Below are 23,139 nucleotides of genomic sequence, written 5' to 3' on the forward strand. Positions count from 1 at the left end.
CCCTACTGCACAAGACAACTCTAGGTCACTTTGACCCATAATGACTGGTTCTAATTAGACCCCGTTCTTACAGATTTTATTTGGGGTTAGGAGAAGTTTTCCTTATTTGCCTGAGTTCTGGGATCTTGTCTGTGTGGAGGATTACCAAATCCTCTCCCTTCAGGATAACTTGTGTTCTCATTGGAATTTTGGATCTGCATTTCTCCTGCAGGTAACAGTTAGTTTGCCGAGGAATGTAACATATGTTGTCAACTCAGGCTACTCAGGGCTGCAGGTAAATTCTTTTTTTAAGAGAAAGCATGTGGGGGTCAGCACAGTGGGCTCAGTTTTAGAATTATTCCCTTAACTTCACAGTTGACATCTGTCTGTTCTCTATCAATAAGAGGTCGCATTCCTACTGACTGTGTTTTGCTATGTTGCCCAGGCTGACCTCAAACTCCTGGGCCCAAGTGATCCTCCTGCCTCAGCCTGCGGAGTAGCTAGGATTATAGGCCACCACATCCAGCTCTGTCAAAACAAATGGATTACTGCCCTGGCCTAAAAGCCCTTTAACTGTTAGGCAAGATGCTTAAAATTTCCTGGCCTCTGTTTTTTCACATGTAAAATATAGATAATAATAAAACATCAACCTTGGAGGACTAGAGATGTGAAACCCAGAAAACATGATAGATAATAACTAGTAGTCATTGTTCTTATTGTGAGGCTATAGAAGGCCAGATTGAGAAATGCGTAATATTCACAGTCCAATCTTCAACGTCTATCCGGTGCTTCACAGATAGTGTATACTCAAGAAATAATTTAGAATGAATGACAGCGCTGTGCTCCGAAAATAATGACTGATTTCCGAGAAAAGTAGGTTGGTTATTGTCAACCTTCCGTGGCCTTTTCCTATTAAAATTTTCATCTCCTTTGTCTTCACGCCTGCCTCTCAAATAATCCTGGTACTACTTGTTTGAGGCAGGCCATCGCCGCCTGTCCTAGAAGATGCCAGAGGGGATGATAATTCCTCTCATCCTATGATATCAAGAGAGGCCACGGATCTTTTATTTATTTTTTTCTTTTGTAAAAGGCTAACCAGCATATAGACATTCCCATTCCCTAAGCCCAGATAGAGTCCTCAACCAGAGACCTCGCCCACATCCTGATGCCCGCCTTCCCTGCGACTGAAGCTCCTCCCATCCAAGCAGGTGCTAGGGGCGCATTTCACTTAACTGGTCCAGGGCCCTATGCGCATGCGCATAAATCTCCCACCCAGTGGCTGGGGGCGGGGCCCAGAACGTCATTCGGGCGCGCGCTGAGGGCGACGCTATGGTTGCCGGAAGTTGAGTGGCGGTAAGTAAGCAGCGGCTGCTGAGGGAGGAGTGGGCTCCTGCGGGGTTGGTTTTGGAGTCCTGAAGAGAAGGGGGCGAGCTCGGCGGCGAGGCCGAAGGTCACTTCGCGTTTCAGAATCCTCCAGCGCCCACCTCAGGGCGGTCCTCCCACCTCCGGGGAGTTACTGAGAACGCCTGTCGCCCCTCCTCTCCATCCACGTCCCCTCACACTGGTTCAGTCCGGGGTCTTTTGACTAGAAAACTTCTGCTTATTTCCCAAGTCAGTCCCCCTTCTGTCCTCTGGCAGGGAGTGCTCAGAATCCCGTGTTAAAACACAGGAGTTGGGACATCTGGGTTCTCGTCCTGGCTTTGCCCAAATTTGCTCTGTGACTCTGGACATTTCTTCCCTTTCTGCCCTCCTTTGTGAGGTGGGAGCGGTAATACATTATTTGTTAAATGAAGTTAAACTAAGTCTCCTAAACACTTTTTCTCTTTTTTTCCTCCTTCCATCCCTTTTTCTTGTGATATAGGGGATGGAACCCAGGGTCTGGCTTGTGCTAGGCAAGTGCTCTACCACTGAGCCACATCCCTGACCCTCTAAAGGCTTTTCTAAACTAAGGTTCTTGATTCCTTGGTTTTGTCCCGAAGTTACAAACCAATGCTTAAGAGAAATCAGTCAGGTAAGGTAAATGCAGTGTAAGAAAATTTCTTTGTCAGAAATAAAGTCATATTTTTACTGAATTGAATTTTTATAAGCACTGTACTTAATGGAGAAATGAAACTAAGGCTAGGGTGCATTTGTGCATATATGTAATCTCCTTATTTTTTAGCACCACTGATATGCTTCTCCATTGTTTCAAAAAGTTTTGGCAACTAATTCAGTGTTTCTCAAAGTTGTACATCTGTGCCCACGTGTATCTGTGACTGCAGTTTGGGGCCTCTGTCTTAGGCTTCCTTTACCATTGGCTACTTGGATATTTTTCCACGACACCTTTGCTCACTGGTCTGTTTCTTCAGTGACAAAAAGCTCAATACTTCTGGTTGCTTCCGTTTGGTCTTTCCTAGTTCTGACTCTTAAATGCTGAGCTAAAAGAAATTATCTAGTAATCTCATCAGGTTTCTCCTTTAGGTTCTAGAAATCACCCTCACATTTAATAGTTCTGTATGTCTTTGAAAGCTAAGAGTTTATCTTCCTGGTCTCTCCTTTCCTAGGCTAGCATATTTAATTTATTTACCCATAGTAAACTCCACAACGACAGAGGATTTTGTTTTATTTGTTGATTGACTGACTAAAACATTCCAGTGCTTGTTGGGTGCCAGACAGTACTATATACACTGAAGACAGAAATAGTTCTATTTCAGGGAGCCTGCTTTTTGATGGTGATAGCAGTGCTTGTCAATAAATATATATTTTTAAAAACATTTTTTTAGTCCTAGATGGACACAATACCTTTATTTTGTTTATATATTTTTATGTAGTGCTGAGAACCAGACCCAGTGCTCCACACATGCCAAGCAAGTGCTCTACCACTGAGCCACATCCCCAGCCCTATTTTGTGTTTTATTTAGAGACAGGGTCTCACTGAGTTGCTTAGCGCTTTGTTTTTGCTGAGGCTGGCTTTGAACTTTCAATCCTTCTGTCTTAGCCTCACAAGCTGCTGGGATTACAAGCGTGTGCCACTGTGTCTAGCAGTACATAATTTTTAAGGAGTGGTAGGTATTTCAGATCCTGATAAGTGCTACAAAAAAGAAAACAGGGTAATGGGGTAGAGAGAAACTTAGAGGACACTAAGGGAACATTTTTATTTTTATTTATGTATTTTTTATTGAGGGATGTTTTTAAAAATCCTCCTAGACATCCAGCTGGACAGATTTGAGTTTCTGAGGAGGTGACATTTGAGCTAATGTCTGAATGATGAAAAGGCCAGTCTTGTGAAAACTCATACTGCCATATTGTCCCTTATTCCGTAACTTGGCGCTCTAGTCTTATTAAATTGCTTGCCTCTAGCTCTCTGCTCCTGTAATTCCTGTTGCCCAGAATGTCTTACTCTTCCTTCCGTTTTTCTTGGTCAATTCCTATGTGCTTTCATGTGACATGATTTTGAAACCCTTTAAGGAAGTGAGTACTGAGCTGTATTCAAGCACAGCCATGTGAAGTTGATCTCAAGCAACTTTCCATTCTAGAGAATAAACATAAATGTTTATTGAGCATCTGCCGTGTGCCTGGCACTGAACTGCAAACTCGGAATGCAAAAATAAGTAAGATATGCATTCCTCTTGTCAAGGAGTTTACTTTTTAAAAACTATAGCATGGAGTTTATCATAGAGGTTTGGTGGAGGAGGTTTTGGTGTGTTTGTAAGTGAGGCTGAGACACCAGAAAGTTTGTATGAGGAGTTACTGCTTTATCACATTCTAAAGAATAAGCAGACTGTACCAGATGAAGAGGGGTGGGAGGTGGCATGAACCAAGGACTGTAAGTATACTTTATGGCCTATGAGTGGTTCATTAGAGAGGCAGCATAGAGTTGTAGGATGAGAGGTGACTACAGAGATAAGTGGGAGCCACATCATGAGGGCCTTATGGGCAATAGCATGTTAACAGCAAAGATTTTTGTGTCAGATGCCTGTATCCCAGTGCTAGCTTTGCCATTGAACTAGTTTTGTAACCTTGGATAGGTCACTTCCTTTCTAAGCTTTAGTTTCCTCTATGAAAAAGGAAAGAAGGGGATTTGAGGCGTTGCTCAATGGTAGAGCACTTGCCTAGCATGCACAAAGCCCTGGATTAGATCTGCAGCACTGCCAGGGGGTGGGGGAGTGGGAATTATAAAAATTGAATGAGCTGGTATGCTATCCACCTAGTTCTAATAGAAGATGGATGTTTAAAAAAATAGCAGTTAATGTTGTCAGGCTAAGAAGTTTAGATTTCATTTTTTAAATGTGGGAGTAGAGATCAGAGTACTGAAAATGTAAACAAGAGTGTAATTCTCTCATCAGTTTTAAATTACTCAGGCAGTAATGTGGTGGGTGCACTGCATATGGTAGGACCAGTAGGGGACCATCCAGGGCACATTGCAGCAGCCCAGGTCGTCCACCTTCATCCACAGAAGCGAAGTCAAGTCATGGCTTCTCACTTTTTCTGTATTCTGATCTTCCCACCTTTGTCCAGCATCATGAGGGCCTGATTATATAATCAAAGGAGAATAAATAGAAGTTTCTATGTCCATGGTGGACTGGGTAGCACCTGTTTCCTTTTCTCATACTTCTTCTGCATCATCCTTTGAACTCCTTTTGGTTTGTCAGTCTGTCTTCCAGCGTGTGTAAGTCCTCTTCCTCAAGGAGTCCTCCACATAGGGCAGGAATTGCTCTTTTTTGGGAAAACCATAGGCCCTGTCGGCTACATTGTAGACACATGCTCTTGATGCTGTCATCGACCATCCAGCCCTTGACGCTCCCCATGTGTGCTCAGACAGCTCTCTTGCCAATTTCCTGGTGTGTCTGTTTTTTCATTTCTCTCCTCCACCTCCAGCCTTGCTTTTTGCTTCCCTAAGTTGTAGCCCTTAGTCAAGGCTCTTTGATGTCCTCTTCTGTCCTTTCTCCAGCCTTTAATTCAAGTCAATGAAAGCAAGGGTGCTTGTTCTGGGGCTTGTTTCAAATGTGTACTGCCACCTCATCTCCTCTGTCTCAGGGACCTGGTTCTTGCATTTGTGAATTTTCTTTCCTGTTTACCATCTTCCCATTTAAGTATTTTTAGTTTTTATTTTACCTTGGAAAGAAACAACGTCCTCACCCATTTACACCTTCCCATTTTCCTAGCTGCATTTCTTGGAAGAGCGTTCTAGAATTGCCACCTCTGCTTCCTCAAATCATCATTTGCTGAGATCCTGCTTCTGTCTAACCGCTCCACCAAAGCTGCTCTCCCCAGAGTTACCAGAACTCCTGAGCACTTTTCTTTCTTATCATCTGAGTTCTTGGCACATCCATCATTGCTACTATTATCCTTGGTGTACCAGAACCAGTCCTACTTTTTATTGTCTCTGTTTCCCTCTCGGTTTTCATTATAGACTCTTTTTTTCTCCTTTTGTTCCTGAAATGCCATTTTCCTCTAAGCTCTGCTCACTCCTCAGTTCTTATCCACAGCTTTGATGCTCATTTATGTGCCCATGACCCCTGCTCTGTATCTTGAGCCCAGTCTCTTCTGAGTGCTCTCCTCAGACTCAGCAAGTCCAAAACCAAGCTCATCATTTTTCCTGCAGACCTGCCATTCTCTCTTCATCCTCTAATCTTGCCCACTCCCCTTCTTCCGTGTAGTCTTTCAATACAGAACCCGGGGCAACATTTTGGACTCTTCCTCTTGTACTGTTCTTCCTCCTCTCCCTTCCAGTCCAGGCAGGAGTCAGAGTTCTACCCATTCCACTTGTCCTGCCACCTTTTCTCCTCCATTTCCACCCTACTGCCTTCTTGCAGGCCCTCTTCACCCTGCCTGTATTTCTGTCCTATCTCCCAGCTGGGTGCCACACTTTAGGAGTGTGGTCCTCACTGGTGTTGCAGCATCCTTCTGAAATGCACATTTTTGCTGAAATACAGATCCATCACTTTTCTCATTTAAGTTCCATCTAGAGGTAGTTTTTAGTCAGTTTTTTTAAATGTGGTTTCCAGCTGCTTTGCCACACTTACCTCTCCTTCCTGCTATATAGGACTCGTTCATGTTTTCTCAAACATACTGTCTGGTTTTATTCATTCTTAGCTTCTTCATCATCAAGTATTTGTTAGTCACCCAGAGGGTGCTAGGACTGAGTCAAATGCTGGGAAAACAATGAGGAAAGGGGTAAAATGAAAACCCAACATGTCTCTTTCTCATAGAGCTTTGATTATACTCGGGTAGACTGATATTGAAAATGTGTAAGATAATTGCTTACGTGCCCTGAAGGTGAGGTACAGAGTGCTCTTGGAGGATCTGATATGGAATTGGCTTGTGTAGGAGGTAAGGCAGTCAGGAAAGTCCTCCCTCAGAGGCATAGTTGAGCTGAGATTTGAAGGAAGAAAAGAAACAGACTAGGTGATGGGCGTGAGGAAGAGGACAAGAACATTCCACGCCTATGCAGAGGCCGTGGGATATTTCTGGAATTGAAGATACGGAGCTGAGAGCTTCCTTTCTTCCACCTGTGGTCTTCCTCATCCACCGTCCTTGCCTGGAGCGGCTGCTGCTGTACATTCCCCTCTCCCATCAAGGAGGCATTTGGAAGTTGTTTTATTTTGCTTTGTTTGGTGACAGTAACCAGAGGGCATCACTATGTTTATTGAGAGGGAACCAGCCCTGCTGGTTTGCAGTATGCAAATACAGATCCATTGCTTTTCTACTGTTTGCAGTATGCAGGCTTGAAACAGAAAAGAATCATCTCTCTGAGCATGCCAGGAGGACTCCACTGCTAGGCTGCAGAGCCTTGGGCTCAAGGGTTTCTGTGGGAAGCCATCTAATGTTCTAATTTAGGTGTCCTTCCTTTCCCCTGCTCAGTATCTTGTACAGACAGCACATTGTACTCTGTGGTACTTGTTTTACTCCCAAGTTGTTCTGTTGTCTTTCCAATTGTGTCTTGTCTTCAAAACTATTAGCTTTTTAAAGGTAGGGGCCATAGCTTTTTTGCCATGGAATCCTGAATTATAGCACAGGGACCAGAAGATAATATAAATGTTTACCACAGGAATAACTAAATGGTAACTGTGACATCTTTGATGCAAGTTTTGATTGTGTGAGCTTTGATTTTTTTAATACCTCATATGTGCTGGGAACATATGTTTCCTAATTGGATACTCAACAGTAATTCTGCATGGTGGATAGCATCCCGGTGTGCAGATGAGGAGAAAGATTTCAAGAGAAGCCTCAGAAGTTAGATGACTCAGAGAAGTTAGATGACTCAGAGAACTTAAATAACAGCTAAAAAGTAGCAGAGGTTAGGATTTGAATTTGGATCTCTGGGCTCTGGCCTGTGCCCTTCTCAGTCTAGCATTCTGCCTGTATTGTATCAGACTATATTGTTGTCCAATTGTTTTCTTGAACTTAGATTTGAGGCCCTATATTTACCTCCCACTGTGGGGCGGGGGATGGAATCCAGTACATGCTAAGCAGGCGCTCTGCTGCCGAGCTGTACTCCCAGTGCTGTAATTTTTGATCTTGTTAAAATGGGGCTTTCACTGCAGCTGGTCAGAATTTTTTTTTTTTAATTCTGAATTTTAGACATCTTTTGCATTGTCCATTTTTTTCCTGCTTTGTGTCCTATGTGGAATTGGTACGCAGACCTTCTATATCATCATCCAAATCAGTGGCAAAATGTAATTAGAATATACAGGTTGAGCATCCCTGATTCGAAATCTGAAATGATCTAAAGCAAAAGCTTTTTGAGTGCTGACAAAGTGGCACAGAGCAGCTTCCATACCTGACCTCATGTGATGGGTTTTAATCAAAAGGAAGCCACACTAAAAATACTGTGTATGAGGTGCATATGAAACAAATGACTTTGTGTTTAGACTTGGGGGCCCATTCTCATTATCCTGCAGAGATCCCAAAATCTAAAAAAATCTGAAACTTCTGGACCCAAGCATTTTGGATAAAGGATACTCAGTCTGTATTCATGGGTTTCCCTCACTGTTAGTTCTTCCCACAGGGTTCAGCACACATGAAATGGTAATGTTAATGACTGTTCTTGTGGGTGTATTAAATAGAAGTAAAGGGGACAGGACCAAAGGCTGAGCCAAAGATTTATCAATATCCACTCCTTTCTTATAATTATCAATTTGTTAAACAAACAGATCTTTCTATAGGATTATTTTACCAGTTTTTAATCCTCTGATCTTATCTACGGAGGATTTCTGGAGCAATCTTGAAACATTTTTGAGGTTCATATAGCCTATGTCTATTATTCCTCACTGGTGAAGGCAGAAATACAGTTATTCTGTTTTGACTTTTTTTTTTTCTTTTAAAGAGAACCATATTATTCTCATGTGGTGCCTCAGGGCTGCTTCATAAGGGTGTGCACTGTACAAGAGACCATGTGAAAGTGAGTGCCATTAATGTCATAGGCATCGGGGTATGTTTTTGCAATAACAATTTTCTGGCAGATTAGGATAAAATGGCTTGAGCCAACCTGATTGATGTGTTACAATACTTCTCTAGCTAAAGGAAGTAAAATGTCTGGAGGGAGGGCTACCATTTTCTGGTTGTACTGAAGTTCTCTGTGGATTATATTGGGTCCACATGGTACCTTTTCTGTGAGCAAAATCTCTGTCCAGTGGTCTGTGGAACCTACCCTTATTCAGTATGATATTATAAAATCTGAAATCAGATATTTGCTAGGTCCAATCTTTCAGTACCTCTCCTATTTTTATATAATTCTTTGTTTAATTTGAAGGTTTTACTATGCACAAAGGAAAGAGGGAGCTCAGTCCTTGGGACTTCTCTTCTCATGACAGCCAGGACATTGCTCCATAGTTCTTGTTGCTTCTTGGTGTGGGTGTTTGTCTCCACCCTCTTTTATTGATGAACTCAAGGATCTGGTTGTCCTTGGAGATGTTGAGCAGCTCCGTGGCATAACACGCCCATGGAGCAAATCCACACACTTCTTGGATCCTGTACTGCCCTGAATGAGCTTGTGCTTCGAGGGTGGTGTGTTCGAGGGTTGTGTGTCTTGGCTTATTCACTGTCATAGGCATCAGGGGTGTTCACTTGTTCACTGTGTGGCTCTTATTGAGACCACTGTTGGGGTAATGGAGTAAGGCCTTGGGATTCTTCAAAGATCACAAGAAATGAAAACCACAGAAATAATCCTTCATATCAGTCAACTTTTAGGAAGTCACAAATTTTAGGCGTTTATTGATGGAAGGGCCCCACAGGCGTTCAGGTGAATCTAGGTGTCTGTCCTTCATGCACAGAACTGATCGAAATGACTCCATGGGTCGGTGGATGTAACAAAAAGAACTCAAAAGTAGGCATGCCACCCTCCTTCCTTGTGTTGCTCCTTTCCCTCCCTTGGGCCCACATTTTCTCAACTACCATTCACTCAGGGCTTGCCATACTCCACAGCATTGGCACCCAGTGCACCTTTCTCAAACACTGAGACTGCAGGACACTGGTGAAGAGCCAGGTGAGGACCACAGAGGAAAGCAGTGCGGAAGTACCTGGGTGCCTGTTCCCATGACTGACCTGTGAAGGAGCAGATGTCAGAACTGTAGGGCTAGAGGTGGTTCACTGGGAGGCAAGGGCCTCTACCTGTCCTTCGTAGCAGCTGTTCTAATTGCCAGCGTGATTGCCTGTTACCACAGAAGTCACCTGACAGAGACTCTTATTTACAGCAATGAATCTCTTTTTATTAAAGTCACAAAGAAAACAATTTTGGGGTCTTGATGTCTTCTGGACACATTTATTTGGCTTAGGAACTTGCCCTCCTCGAAGAGGAGGCTCTTTAAACCTCCCTCATTCACAGACTTGCACATGATTTCCAAAGCTTTGGAAGTTGCAGAGGTTTGTCTACAGAATGTGCATTGTTGCCCTGTGCAAAAGCACCTTCTCCCCACTCCTGGCCATTGTCCCTCCACTTTTTACACACAAGCAGCTGAGGACACTCTGTGTGTCAGCAGGACTTGGGGCATGTGGTTTGGTGCTTCTTTTAATGCTGCCTGAGCTCATGGCCCTTCAGCTGGGAAAATGAGGCTAGAAGCCTGCTCTCTCTGCTCCATTTGGGCCCAGAGAAGGTGCTTCAGGGCCAAATTGCCACTATTCTGGCACTTCTGCTAAGTGAATGCCCCCACGTGGTCCCAGAGAAATTGAACACAAGAGTGCTCCTGACCCCTGGAACTTGCTCCTTTGGCCTTCTCTTGAGGACCTGCTGTCAGCAATGGGGGGCCGTGTTTTAATGCATTGTCTGCTGTTTGCAGCACCCCTTTCAGGGAGGAGCAACTTCAGGCATATTTTATGCAGAGGAAGTTTTCATAGTGAACACTGGGAAGGGGAGCCGCGTTTGTTGGCTGCTAAGGGGAAGTGACAAGAAAAATGAATAGCAGCTGCCCTTTGTCGACTGCCTACTGTGCGCTGAGCACTATAGCCGAGATGACACTCATGTCCCAGTGCCATTCTGGGAGGACAGCGTCATATTTGACGGATGAGCAAATGAAGGTGCAGGGGGATGCAGGCTCCTGGTTCAGGCTTCTCATCGAGCTATAAGTAGAGCTGAAATCCATACTTGTCTTTCTGTGATTCAAGACCAGATTTCCACCTTTTATATGGTACCTCTGCTGTTAGTGTTTCTTTCTCTAACCCTCAAAAATTCCCTTACTCTCCAAATGCTGACAGAAACTCCAAAACACAGGAAAATTACAGCGAGAGAATTCTCAGCATGGTTAGGTTGGTCTGTTTATCGGCTGTCCCTTTTGAGAGTCTATTTCCCCTAAAGACAGGGCTTTTTGTCTTTGGTTTTTCCCTCTGATTGTTGTTTATTCTCTATCACTCTGATGTCTTCATTTCTAACAGTCCTACACTAGCTTGATATATGCTGTGGCCAATCCTGTTAGACCCCCGCGGTGGGAGAGTGGTTGGGCTACCTCACCCCAGGAAACACTTCTGCTTCAATTAATTTTATAAGCAGCTGAGCCAAAATACTTCCATCTTCAGCATCGTTAATAAGAAAATGCCAGAAAACGTTATGGAAATGATATTTCACAGAGGCTCCTTATTTACAGCAATGAATTTCTTTTCACAAAAGCTACATTTAAGTAGGTTATCTGTTGTTTGCTGAGTGAATACGGCACCTGAAGGTTCTTTGTAGAATTGCTTTAGATTGAACATAAGGGATTTTTGTTCTGCTCTTTAATTGAGGTATAACATACATTAGTAAAGGGAACTGATCTAAAGTATATCACTCATGGTTGTTTACATAGGTATATGCCTTGTAGGCACCACCCAGCTCAAGTTCTAGAATTCTTCAACTCGCCAGAAAGCTTTCTGACTCCCTTTCCCAGTCAGCTGCCCTGCCCCACCCTGAAAGAATGTTCTAGCTTATGTTACGTTGATTGGTTTTGCCTGTTGTAGCATAAAGCTGTATGCTCAGGTGGTAAAATATTTGCAATATTTTTGTTTATTTTGTGGTACCAGAGGTTGAATCCAGGGGTGCATTTCCACTGACCTATTCCTCCAGCTCTTTTTCTTTTTAACTTTTTTTCTTTTCTTTTTTTTTTGGCACTAGGACCTGAACCCAGAGGTATTTAAGCACTGAGCTACATCCACAGCTTCATATATATATTATTTTGAGATAGGGTCTCCCTGCATTGCTGAGGCTGACATCAAACTTGCAATCCATCTGCCTTAGCTTCCCAAGTCATCAAGATTACAGATGTGCACCACTGTACCTGGCATTAATATTTTACTTTGCAAACCTAGAAGAAGAAGAATAAGGTGTTCCATTTTCCCCTCTCCCAGAGACTCTATTCAGATTTTATCCCAAAAATACCCCTTGAGGCTGGCTTCATCCCAGGATCGTCCCCAAGCTGTCATGTCTTATGTCTTGTCTTGACTTCTAAGATCTTAAGACTTTTGAAGCTTAATAACCAGTCCCAGTAATTTTGTAGAATGGTTTTCAGGTTGCATTTGTCTGATGTTTGCTCCTGGTGAGACCCAGATTTGATGCTGTGTTCTTTTTGTCATTTTAGGTCAGCACACAATGTTTATTTTTCCCTTTACTGCTGATGTTAACCTTAATCCCTTCATGAAGGTGGTGTTTCATTGTTGTTGCAGGAACCCAGGGTCTCACACATGCTAGCATGTGGTCTGCCACTGAGCTACACCTTTAGCCCTAGATGGTGTCTTAATTAGCAGATTTTGTCAGTAATGTCACTTTTTTTCTCCTTTTAAATTGATGACCCTGCCTACCTTTCTCCTTCTTCTTCTCCTTTTCCTTCTTCTGTGTTGGGAATCAAAATCAGAGCATCAGGCATGCTAGGTGGGGCTCTGTCACTGAGCCACACCCCCAGATTCTTGATGATTTTTTTGTAGAGAGCTGCTCTGCAACTGTGAAGATAGGCTCTTAACTCACAGCCATGGGAGCACTTTCAGAGAGATTTATTTTTGTATGTGTTGGAGCGAGGTTTTATTTAAATTGCTTTGTACATCCATTTTCAGTCCTCTAAGATCTGAGATCCTCTAAGATCTAGTCCTAAAAAAACAACAATAGGTTTAGAGTCCTTCTGGGTTGGCTGGCCCATCTCCATTTGTCCTTCAGGGTTTTTTACTTTATTCTCCAAATTTCACAACAGTGAGTTTCTGAAGTTTGTCCTGCCAGTTATGGAAGTTGGGCTTATTTCTTTCTCTTCTTTGGGGAAGACACTCAGAAAAGGTTTCTAGAATGCATCTTAGAACATTTGCAAGCCATTCTGCAAAAGATTAGGGGTGTTGAGGGGAATGTGAGTCAGGATCTGTAATTTTGGAATTTATGATCCAGTTCATGGAAACAGATGGGGAAGCAGAGAGTTGTGAAATAGTACCAAAAGCAGAGGAATCTCGGAGCCAGAGCTGGTATCCTGTCACTGCCAAGGGAAAAGTAGGAGAAGAGTGAAGATGGTGGGAGGAGCTGGTGAAGGCTGTCCAGAGCTCTGAGATGCCAGCTAGTCACAGGGTCAGGGTGAGGGATACTTCTCGGAGAGGAAGGAGTGGGCCCAGCACTGCAAGGGAAGGAGGACAGGTGCTAGAGGAGCACTGGGTAGCTTGGCATTTTCTGAGCATCAAGTGAGAGGTGCAGAGTGGCAGTATCATTGGGGGAGACCACAAAAGGTGGAAGACAGTAGCAGTATCCAGGGGAAAGTATGGAGGAAGCCATTGGAGGCGTAGCAGTATGCTCGCTCAGGATGTGGGATGCTGCTATTGCAGTCTTTGTGGCTTGTTATGAGTTTCATGAAACATCAGGCAAGATTTTCCTTGGCCTAATGACACCAAGGCATGTGTGAGAGTGCTCTGTGTAGACTAGACTAACCAGTCCATGAAGAAGTACTTGCCACATCACAAGGTGCATAATCATAGACCAGCTTATGTGGTATTTGAATCCAGCTTTGTAGTCTGCTTCACCCTTAGCAGCTCTTGCTAATTTCTTCTACCCTGTAAAACATCCTGCCCAAAATTTCAGTCTTCCTAAAATCAAAATGCAGTATTAGCACCTTCAAAGCATCAAAAATAACCAGTTTGGAAGATCATTCAATCCAGGGGTAGACAATCTGCAGCCTGAGGAGCAGATCCTGCCTGAGCCTTTCTTTGTGTGCTGTCTATGAGCTAAGAATGGTTTTTACCTTTTTCAAACCTTGTTTAAAAAAAAAAAAAAAGAAAGAAAGTAGAAGAAGTATGTATGAAAAAAAACTGTTTGTAGCCTGAAGTTCTTAAAATGTTTGCTATCTGGCCCTTTTTTTGGGAAAACTTGCCAACCTCTGGTCTCATCTGATTGCCTGGTACTGTAATCCTTAATACAATATTACTTGGCCAGCCATCATCTATCTAATCCGTGCTCGAATGCTTCCACTAATGGAAAATTCATGATCTCTCTGATCAATCTGTTTCCTATTTGGACAACTCAAACTATTAGTAATTTTTAAACTCTGCTGAAATCTGCCTTACTATATAGTATTTACCTACTGGCCTTTTGTAGGGGAAGAGAAGTATTTCATGTCGACACTGAGCAACTAATATATCCTAGTCACTGTGCTTAATCTGAAGAAAGATGAATAAGACATGATTCTTATATCAAGGATCTCCCAGGTGTTATTTACTGGGATCAAAGCAGTTGAGCAGGCTGTATTAAGTCTTGTTATCTGTGCCAGAGGGTTAAGACAGTTTTTAAAAATTATTTTACTTATGTGTGTACTGTTGTTCTTTATACACAATACAAACACCGAAAAGCACAAAGGGCATATAGTACAGGAAATCTCTCCACCATCCAGAATTTTGACCCCCTTGCTTCTTTCATAGGAGGCCACACTCATACACTTCTTGTAAGAATTTGACATTAAAGAACTGCACTAATAATAAAAGGTTAGGTCCATTGAAACAGAAACTTTGATAATTGCTCATAAAAGCACATTTTCTGACTTTCTGCTCAAGTAGGTTGCTGAGTGTGACTCAGTTTTATTTTTATAAAAGTCTGAAATTTGGGTGGTGGACCTAGCCCCAAGGGGTTTGAATTACATGATCACTCACTCTGCTGGTTCAGCTTAATCTTGTCTGAAGTTTTTGGCTACTGTTGGGTGTCAGGCACTGCTGGGATTCTCATTCATTACAGTATAGAATCCTCATTAAAGCCTGTCCTCTTTAATTGGTTGTGACACAATCCCATCTTGCATGACTCTTGGGTTTGCATCCTGAATGTAATGGAAATTGTTTGAAATAAAATTGAAGCACACTTACGTTGATGCCTATGTCAGTGTCGTTCCCTGATATGTCAGTGTGGAAATATGATAGAAATAATCTTTGAGCTTTCCAAGCTAAGCAAAGGCCAGAGTCTCACCTACCCTATCCAGGGTCATACAGGCCAGCCTTACTTTAGGTAATGTTTGGATCTAGAACAGTTATGCATAAATAATTCTTTTGGAAAGAAGATTGGCATGCAAATGATTTTAAAACTGTTTTTTTTTTTTTAAGCATAACTAGGGCTGATGGCGCAATATAAAGGTTCTGAAAAGAGTTTTCTTCCTTCTGAGAAATATAGTTTAGAGATGAGAGCAGTGACTTTGAAGTCAGGGGCTTGGCTTATAATCTCAGCCCTACCACTTCCTGAATGTGTGACTTTGAACGAGTTACTTGACCTCTCAATGCCTTACTTTTCTCTTCTGTAAAGTAGCACTTAAAGATGGTCACGAGAATGATATGTATGTAAAATGTTTAACCTAGTGCTTGGTACAGAGTAAGCATGCAATAAGAACAGTTATTACTACTACCATTATTTTGAAAGGTTTCAAAAATGTTTTATCAGAAAGCAAATGTAATTCAAGGTGGTAAATGTTATGATGAAAGCTTTGATCTGTTACTGTGAACCATTGATACCCACAGGCTGGGAGTGTTAATGATGGATTCATAAAGGACCTTGACCAGGAGGAGGATGAAGGATTCTCCTGATAGAGAGGGTAAGGATTTCCTGGGAACATCCACCAAGGCATAAGTTCAGGAAACAAGCAGATAGGGCTGTGGCACCCTGTACTCTGTGTAGTAAGACCAGGAGGGGTCTGTTCATTTGTTTAAATGCAGGAGTGAGCTGTACATCATTCCTGATGGCAGTATGCCTTCTTGTGTAGTGAATACAGGGACTAAAGACAGTGATCTGTGAGCATGTTCCTGAATTCTCTGAGTGTGTAATGATATAGCCAGGCATGTGGCAGGGGAATGGAGAGAAGGAAGCAGACCATATGGGATGTGTGAAGTTGCAGGAGGAATATGAGTGTTGAATAGCCCTGGAGTTTGAATCCTATTTCTCCCAATTTCCTAGCTGTAGAATCTCGGTGATGTTTCTTTGTCTCTGAGCCTCAGTTTCTTCCTCTATGACATTGAAAGTTTCCATTTCTTCTACGACATTGGAGCTATCATTTCTTGGGGCTTCTGGGAGAACTGAATTCTGTTCTGGGACCTAGCCTATGGTCAGAAACTGTTAAACTTCATCTCATTCCTGAGGATTATTAAAGATTGAGCCTGTAGGAATTACTATTTTATTTGCAGGTGAGAAAGAAGAAAACTGAGACTGACCAAGAGGTTTCTCCCTTGGATACAGTAATACTTTTAAGTAAACTCTGAAACACAGGAAAAGGGACAGAATTTTGTGAAAAGATGCAGTCAGTTTTGGATCTCTTGACTTTGAGATGTCTGAGAGATCCAAGTCCTGGCTGTAAAAAACACATGTATGTTTGGAGGTCAGAACTAGAAATACAGGCCTGAGATTCATTGGCATATAGTTAGAAATTGTTGTTGAAAATGCATGATTTGTGGGATTGGGGTTATAGCTCAGTGGTAGAGCGCTTGCCTCACACTTGAGAAGTACTGGGTTTGATCCTTAGCACCACATAAAAAATAAATAAAATAAATAAAGATATTGTGTCCATCTTTTAAAAAATCTTAAAAAAAAAAAAGAAAATGCATGATTTGGCCTTGGAGAATGCTTGTAGACTGAGGAAAGAAAGGACTTGATCATGGAACCCTGCAGAAACTGACAGTAGAAAGAAAACTGGCTGCATTGTGGAGAGGGAGAGGAAAGGGAGAGAGTTGAGGCCCAGGAAACAAAGCAGGAAGCTGTGACACTATTCCTCCAAGTGTGGGCTGCGGATTCCAGGTGCTCACTAGGTGCTGGAGTCACAGTGCACAAGCTCTTCAGGGAACCAGTGAAATAGAAGTGGTCTGGAAAAAGGAAATGAGGGTTCTGAGTGTGCAAAGTTGAAGAAATCCATTTAAAACAATCAAAAGACAAAAAAAAATTATTGTGGGATGAGGGTGCTTTTAAGTACATTTGATTAGTTTAGAGGTGAGGCTTGCAAAAATGGGAATGACAATGACTTGGGGGCATCAAGGGAGCACCAGACATAAACCAGCATCTCCTGGGGCACTGGTGAGACTGGTAAGCTCCTATTCCTTCTCTGTCCCTTCTCCCTTCAATAGGAAGAGTGGCAGGTCCAAGCATCCTCATTATTAAGAGTCCCTCAAGGTGGGCTTGAAAGCCCGTGGCCAGACATTGTCTGGTGCCTGATGCCATAAACAGTATTGGAAAGCAGAGAATTTTAGGGACAATGATGGCTACCTTTGTGATCAATAAGGCTTATCAATGCTATAGAAAATATTTCATCATGATTACTACCATCTCTTGTTTTCTTTTTGTTTTTCTGAGTTTAGTAAGCCCCCAAATTTACAAATTTTTCATTTATCCACAATCGGACTTCGGTTGCCAAAGCATATTTTTAAATGTACAAAACAAAATTGAGCCTGTGGGAGAACAGCTGCCTAGGAGGAATCCAGCAGCAAACTAACCTGTCCCCCTGGGACTTGCTTGGGACATAGTCACTTCCCTGCTGTGATCCTGCCTTTACAATCTGTTCTTTTTTAAGCAATTTTCTATCAAATTGCACTTTGTAGAACCACCACTGAGCTCCTTTTAAACATTAAAATCCAGTGGCATTAACTGGACATTTTCTTTGACTTCTAGCATCTTTTCATCATTATTATCTTTAAAGTTTTTTTATTGCTTTGGGCTGATACGTAGATGGACCTTTCTGGCCTATCAGCTGCTGCTGCTGTCCCTATTTGTTTTACTGGTTCTGTTTCTTACTTCCTGACTGTGGACTTTCTGTAGGACTTAGTTGGTCTGGGCTTTTCTTCCTAGGAGCTGGTGTTTCTTACCCACCTTAGTTGTTATCTCAGCATCCATCCTAGTATCTCAGGACCCACCTTCCCAAGCTCACCTCGGTTTCCTTGGATCAGCTTCAAGTTGCCCTGCCATTGTATGTGGCTGAAAATTCCTTCATGTGTTGTTATTCCTTTCCTTCTGAGCCTGGCCCTGCCCTTCAAGTGTCCTTTCTTTCACTGGGCTTCATTCTTATATCCATTGGAATCTTGATACCCTCAAGGGCCTTTTCCTCTCCATCATTTCTTGAATCCACCAGGATGCTAAATTTGGTCACCTTTTGTTTTCTGCATCCCCAAGGACAAGCCCCTCCTTCACAGTCTCACTTCTGCTCTAATCTGGATCCTTATAGGTTCTTGAACTCTTTTCCTGATTTCCCTCTCTGCTTCCTTCAGAGCCTCTTTGCTACTGCTGAATTGTATTATAGTCTCATACAGAACTGCCACTGTCTTCCCTTGCAGAATTCTTCAGCCTCACATATGCAGCTTCTCCCTGTGTGGTCGGTCACTCATGTGACCCATTCAGCTTTGTGAGTGCTGCTCTTGCTCAGAACAAACCCTCCACTCAGGACAAACACTCCTGTTCCCCTTTGTACCAGGATAGTTCCTCTGATCATCTTGTCCCTTCCACTCTCTACCCACTGTCCTTGTCCTTACCATTCTTTTCAACCTTCTCTTAGTCTTAACTCCTTCACAGAGCCTCTCTTGTGGTCCTGCCCCAAACTCATATAACCATCTTGACTTTTTATGTAAAGCACTAGTGTTGCATTTTATTATATAGTTACATCAAAGCTCCTCATCGTTGATTCTAAAATCCAATAAAGTTGGAAAACTGAATGATGGATCTATCTGCTATCTGTCTATTTTTTAGTACTGGGGAATTGAACCCAAGGGTACTCTACCACTGAATTACATCCCCAGCCCTTTTTATTTTTATTTTTTAATTTTTTTAATTTAGTTTTTTAGAGAGAGAGAGAATTTTTTAATATTTATTTTTTAGTTTTTGGCAGACACAACATCTTCATTTGTATGTGGTACTGAGGATTGAACCCAGCGCCGCGCGCATGCCAGGCAAGCGCACTACCGCTTGAGCCACATCCCCAGCCCCCTTTTTATTTTTTAAGACTGGGTCTCGACAAGTTGCTGAGGCTGGTCTCAAACTTTGTATTGCTCTGCCTCAGTCTCCTGAGTCACTGCGATTACAGGCATGTACCTCCATGCTGGGCTGAAAGCTGTATGATAATCTTGTCACAAAACTTTGGCAAAACCTCTCTGGATATGAACTGTCTTTTTAATATTTGGTAGTTTTATTGGAGGATAACTATTATAGTAACAAAGCCATAGAGTTTTACAGAGACCACTAGCATGGAAATTTTTTATTTTATACATATAGTTTTAAAACAAATAAACTTACTAATAAGATTTCATCTATTTACTGACATTGTGAGTTTGATGAATTTACTGAACATTTATTATGGCACTCTTATGACCTCTTTCCTAACAAGATGGCAGAAACCAGGACTCATGCCCTTTGACCATGCTTATTAACAAAGCAAATACCATTTTTTAGCTAACATGCCACATATTGGATAATTCCTACTAAATTATGCCTCAGATCACAGTCAAGACACGTTCTTACCTCCTCAAACTAGAGCCTTTATTATGAATTGCATAAAGAATACTGAATGCTATATTTTACATTTTGGATAAAATATAACTATTTTGTTGGACATGGGCTAGCCTTGAAGAAGCATGATAAAATCTATTTTAAGTCTCTTAGTTATCATCTAAAATGTATCTTCAAAAATATATCAAAAGATATTAAGGTCCTCACTAACTTAGAAGTCTAAGAAAACCTACATTTTATTCTTTATAATTACCTCAGGATTCTGCTTAAATGCAAGCAACACAGTCCTAGAAAGGCATGATGGGTAGTTGATTGATTAGGTTTTCCACAGTAGTTGATGATTATTGACAGAATCAGACTGATATTTTTATTGCTTTTTAAATTTTTTTTTTTATTTTGTATGTGCGCTGAGCTTCAAACTCAGGGCCTTGTGTGCTAAGCTTATGTTCTTCCACTGGACTACACCCCCAAACCTTCATGCCATTTTAAAAGTTGGAAAATATATTTTTGCTTGAATATAAAGGAATTAGTTTTGAACATTCATTATGACATTGCCTGACCTACTATTAAAGAAAAACAATGGCTAATTAATTTTCAAAGTTGTAAGTTTTTTCTTGTTTAAATTTTGTCCACATAAAGATCAGTCTATAGAAAGTGATTAATTCAAAACAGATTTTAAATAAAACATTTTCAGATGTAAGTGATGTTAGAAAATTTTAGTTTTCCAGCCTGTAAAGCATATATAGTACTTCTTCCTTTTTCTGCAATTCACAAAGGCTATTTAAAAGTGGAGCTATCATCTCTGGCACATAAAACCTAATATACATGTATAACTGTATAGCTAAGTGAAAAATTAGGAATTAATGTACTCTCAGACAGAAGACCCTGAAAAATAATGAAATCTTATAGCCTGATATTGGAATTAACTCAAAGGGAATTAGCAAAGTTAAATTAATTGTCCAAACCCGTTGTTGGTTACCAAAAAATTGATTTAACTTTGATTGATTTAGCTTGGGGATGTGGCTAAGTGGTAGAGCACTGCTTAGCATTTCTGAGTCTCTGGGTTCCATCCCCAGCATAGTACGTGAAGGTAGATAAGTCTAATTCAAGAGATTTGAACAAGTCCACTGAAAATACTCATATCTAGGGCATAGACACAAATCTCTTTGGCAAACAGGACTGTTGCTGAGTTATTTTCATTTTTTTTCCTTTGGTACAGAGAGCATTAAGATATGGTTTTGTGTTATGGTAATTGAAAAGTATTCTCACATACAGTCAGAAACACCCTGAATGAAATAATGCTTATGCTGATCTCATTAGACTGCCAGGATCCTCTTGTTTTGAGCTTCTCATAATACAGTGTGTGTTTCCTGAGTGTGCAAAGTACACATGCCCAATTGCCAGGATGGTCAAATTTATTTGATGATTTGGGGGGGGATGAAGTTTTCAAATCTATACCATAGTGTAAAATGCAAAGTTGCCATGCATGTAAGGGAGCAAACATGAAATTTCAAAGAAATTAAAGGCATAGGAAGTAACGAGAAAATTGCCTTGTATTCTCCTCGGCTGGGGAGGACAATGCAGTACTCAGACAGAATTTCAGCAGTTGAATTGTTGTGTTTCTAACTGGCTGAACTTTGGATTTTGTACTTGTAGAGTTTCTTAGGACCACATGGATGGTGATGATTTCTGAGATCTATTTTTTTTTAGTGGAGGTAATTGGGAGATTAAACTCAGGGACACTTAAACCACTTAGCCACATCTCCAGCCCTATTTTGCACTAATTGTTTAATGCCTCATTTTTGCTGAGGCTGGCTTTGAACTCACCGTCCTGCTGCCTTAGCCTCCTGAATTGCTGGGATAACAGGTGCACGCCACCATGCCAGTAACTTCTGAGATCTTAACCATGTAGAAGAAGGAGTAAACACTAGTGCATCATCACTCAGACTGACTGACGTGAAAGGAAGAGGCACCAAAGTTAAGACCAAGGACTGGATTTGTAGCCCAGTGGTAGAGCACCTGGCTGACATGTGTGAGGCCTGGGGCCCATCCTTTGCACTGCAAAAATAAAATTAAGATCAGAAAGGGTTATTTTGGAAAGTCATGTCATGAGGAGACCAAACTTGACAACACAGGAAATTAGGATAGTTTACTCCACCCCACCCTCCATGTTATTTTGTTTTATTGGTACATTCTAAGTATACAGAACTTTGGGATTTGTTACATTTTTAGCACATGCATACAATGTAACAATACAATTTGGCTCTCCAGCACTTCCCCACTATGATAGTTTTCAAGGTTCTGTGTTCAGTAAAATAAGACAGTCATAAAAACACAAACCTGGTATGTTCCAGTTACATGTGGGTATTTAAGATCATCAAACTCATAGGGACAGAAAAAAGATTGGTGGGTGTCGGCCTGGGAAAATGAAATTGTGTAAAGGGTACAGAGTTCCACTTTTGCAAGGTGGAGAGATTCTGGAGTTTGGTTTTGCATCTGAATATACTTCATGCTACCAAATTGAAACTTCAAAATGGTTAAAAGGGCAGATGACATGTTGAATGTGTTTTACCAAAGTTTTTAAAAAGTCAAGTTGTAAGATGGTTCATGTACCTCTCCTTTTTGTTTGTTTGAATTAAGCTTTATTACAAATGTTTTTTTTTTTTTTTTCTTATGGGTTTTGTTTTGGAATGTTATTTCACTGTATTCTATTGTGTTTCTTAATAGGCACCAATTAAGAGCAGCAGCTATGGGGGATCCTGGACTCTTCAAATTGCAGTTTGCCCCCTTCAGCAGTGCCTTAGACGTTGGCTTTTGGCACGAGTTGACCCAGAAGAAGTTGAATGAATATCGACTAGATGAAGCCCCCAAGGACATTAAGGGTTATTATTACAATGGTAAGGTCGTAATAAACTGCCTCTCCTATCATCTTCTGGATCCTCTCTGTCCTCTAGTATAGTACCAGATTACTTATTTATCTATTTATTTATTATTTTTGTGGACCTAGGCCTTGCACATGCTACACATGCACTCGACCACTGAGCTACACCCCAGCCCTCAGCTTTCCTTTAGAAAGGAACTCCCATTTCTTTTATATTCAGTGCTCTTCACTTTCTTTTTTCCTTTCTGACTTTCGACCCACGTTCCTTTTTCTTTTCTCTTGTTCTGGGGAAAAGAAATTGAATAGTAAAATGCAAGTTATTAATCTGAATACTGATTAATTAGTTTTACGGAAAGAAGAGATCCAAAATATTTTTCTCCCCAGGAGTCCTTCTTATAATTTTGGTAAATCCCTCACAAAATCCCTGTCACGTTCTGCCATTATCCATACAGACATTATCTGTGTGTCACAGATAAGCAGGGATTGGATGGTGCCCTTGGAGCTCCATCAACAAAGAGAACAAAACGATTGCAAATATTTTTGTTATGAATGCTACTGTTTCTGACTTGTTATTGAAGATGCAATCATTCTTCTGTTCAGGTGATTCTGCGGGACTGCCAGCTCGCTTAACATTGGAGTTCAGTGCTTTCGACATGTGAGTATTTATTTTCACAATCTAAAGAACTGTTCTTGGAAAGGAGTGAGCATTCTCACCTCCCTCAGAGGTGGACCACAGGAGAAGCTGGAGAGGGTCTGGGGAGCAGAGCCAGGGCCTCAGGTTCCCTTGTGCCTCCTGTTAAGATAAGTGCTAGATGCTTAGGACTTTCTGGTTCATTTTTAAATATTTTTTTTTAGGTGTCAATGGTTCATTTTTTCAGCAGAAAAAAAATGAATATTTTTCAGAGCCTTGTAGGAACCAGCTACC

At 41.5% G+C, this 23,139-nt stretch overlaps 1 protein-coding gene across 3 annotated transcripts in view; it reads left to right on the top strand.

Annotated features, from left to right (window-relative positions):
• Nucleotides 1–1,269: 1,269 nt before the first annotated feature.
• Nucleotides 1,270–23,139, top strand: part of ATG7 (autophagy related 7) — a 247,491-nt gene continuing 225,621 nt past the window's right edge. For 2 of the 3 annotated variants that reach the window (XM_081276205.1, XM_081276207.1), the window contains exons 1-3: nucleotides 1,270–1,332; nucleotides 22,061–22,230; nucleotides 22,815–22,869. In XM_081276205.1, the coding sequence (XP_081132331.1) occupies nucleotides 22,083–22,230; nucleotides 22,815–22,869 (203 nt within the window). In that variant the 5' untranslated portion in view covers nucleotides 1,270–1,332; nucleotides 22,061–22,082. Of the gene's footprint in view, nucleotides 1,333–15,390; nucleotides 15,453–22,060; nucleotides 22,231–22,814; nucleotides 22,870–23,139 lie in introns of those variants that run through there. The other variant, XM_081276206.1, reaches the window with a different exon arrangement.

Source organism: Spermophilus citellus (assembly GCF_964194105.1).
Source record: "Spermophilus citellus genome assembly, chromosome: 19".
NCBI classification, from domain to species: Eukaryota; Metazoa; Chordata; class Mammalia; order Rodentia; family Sciuridae; genus Spermophilus; species Spermophilus citellus.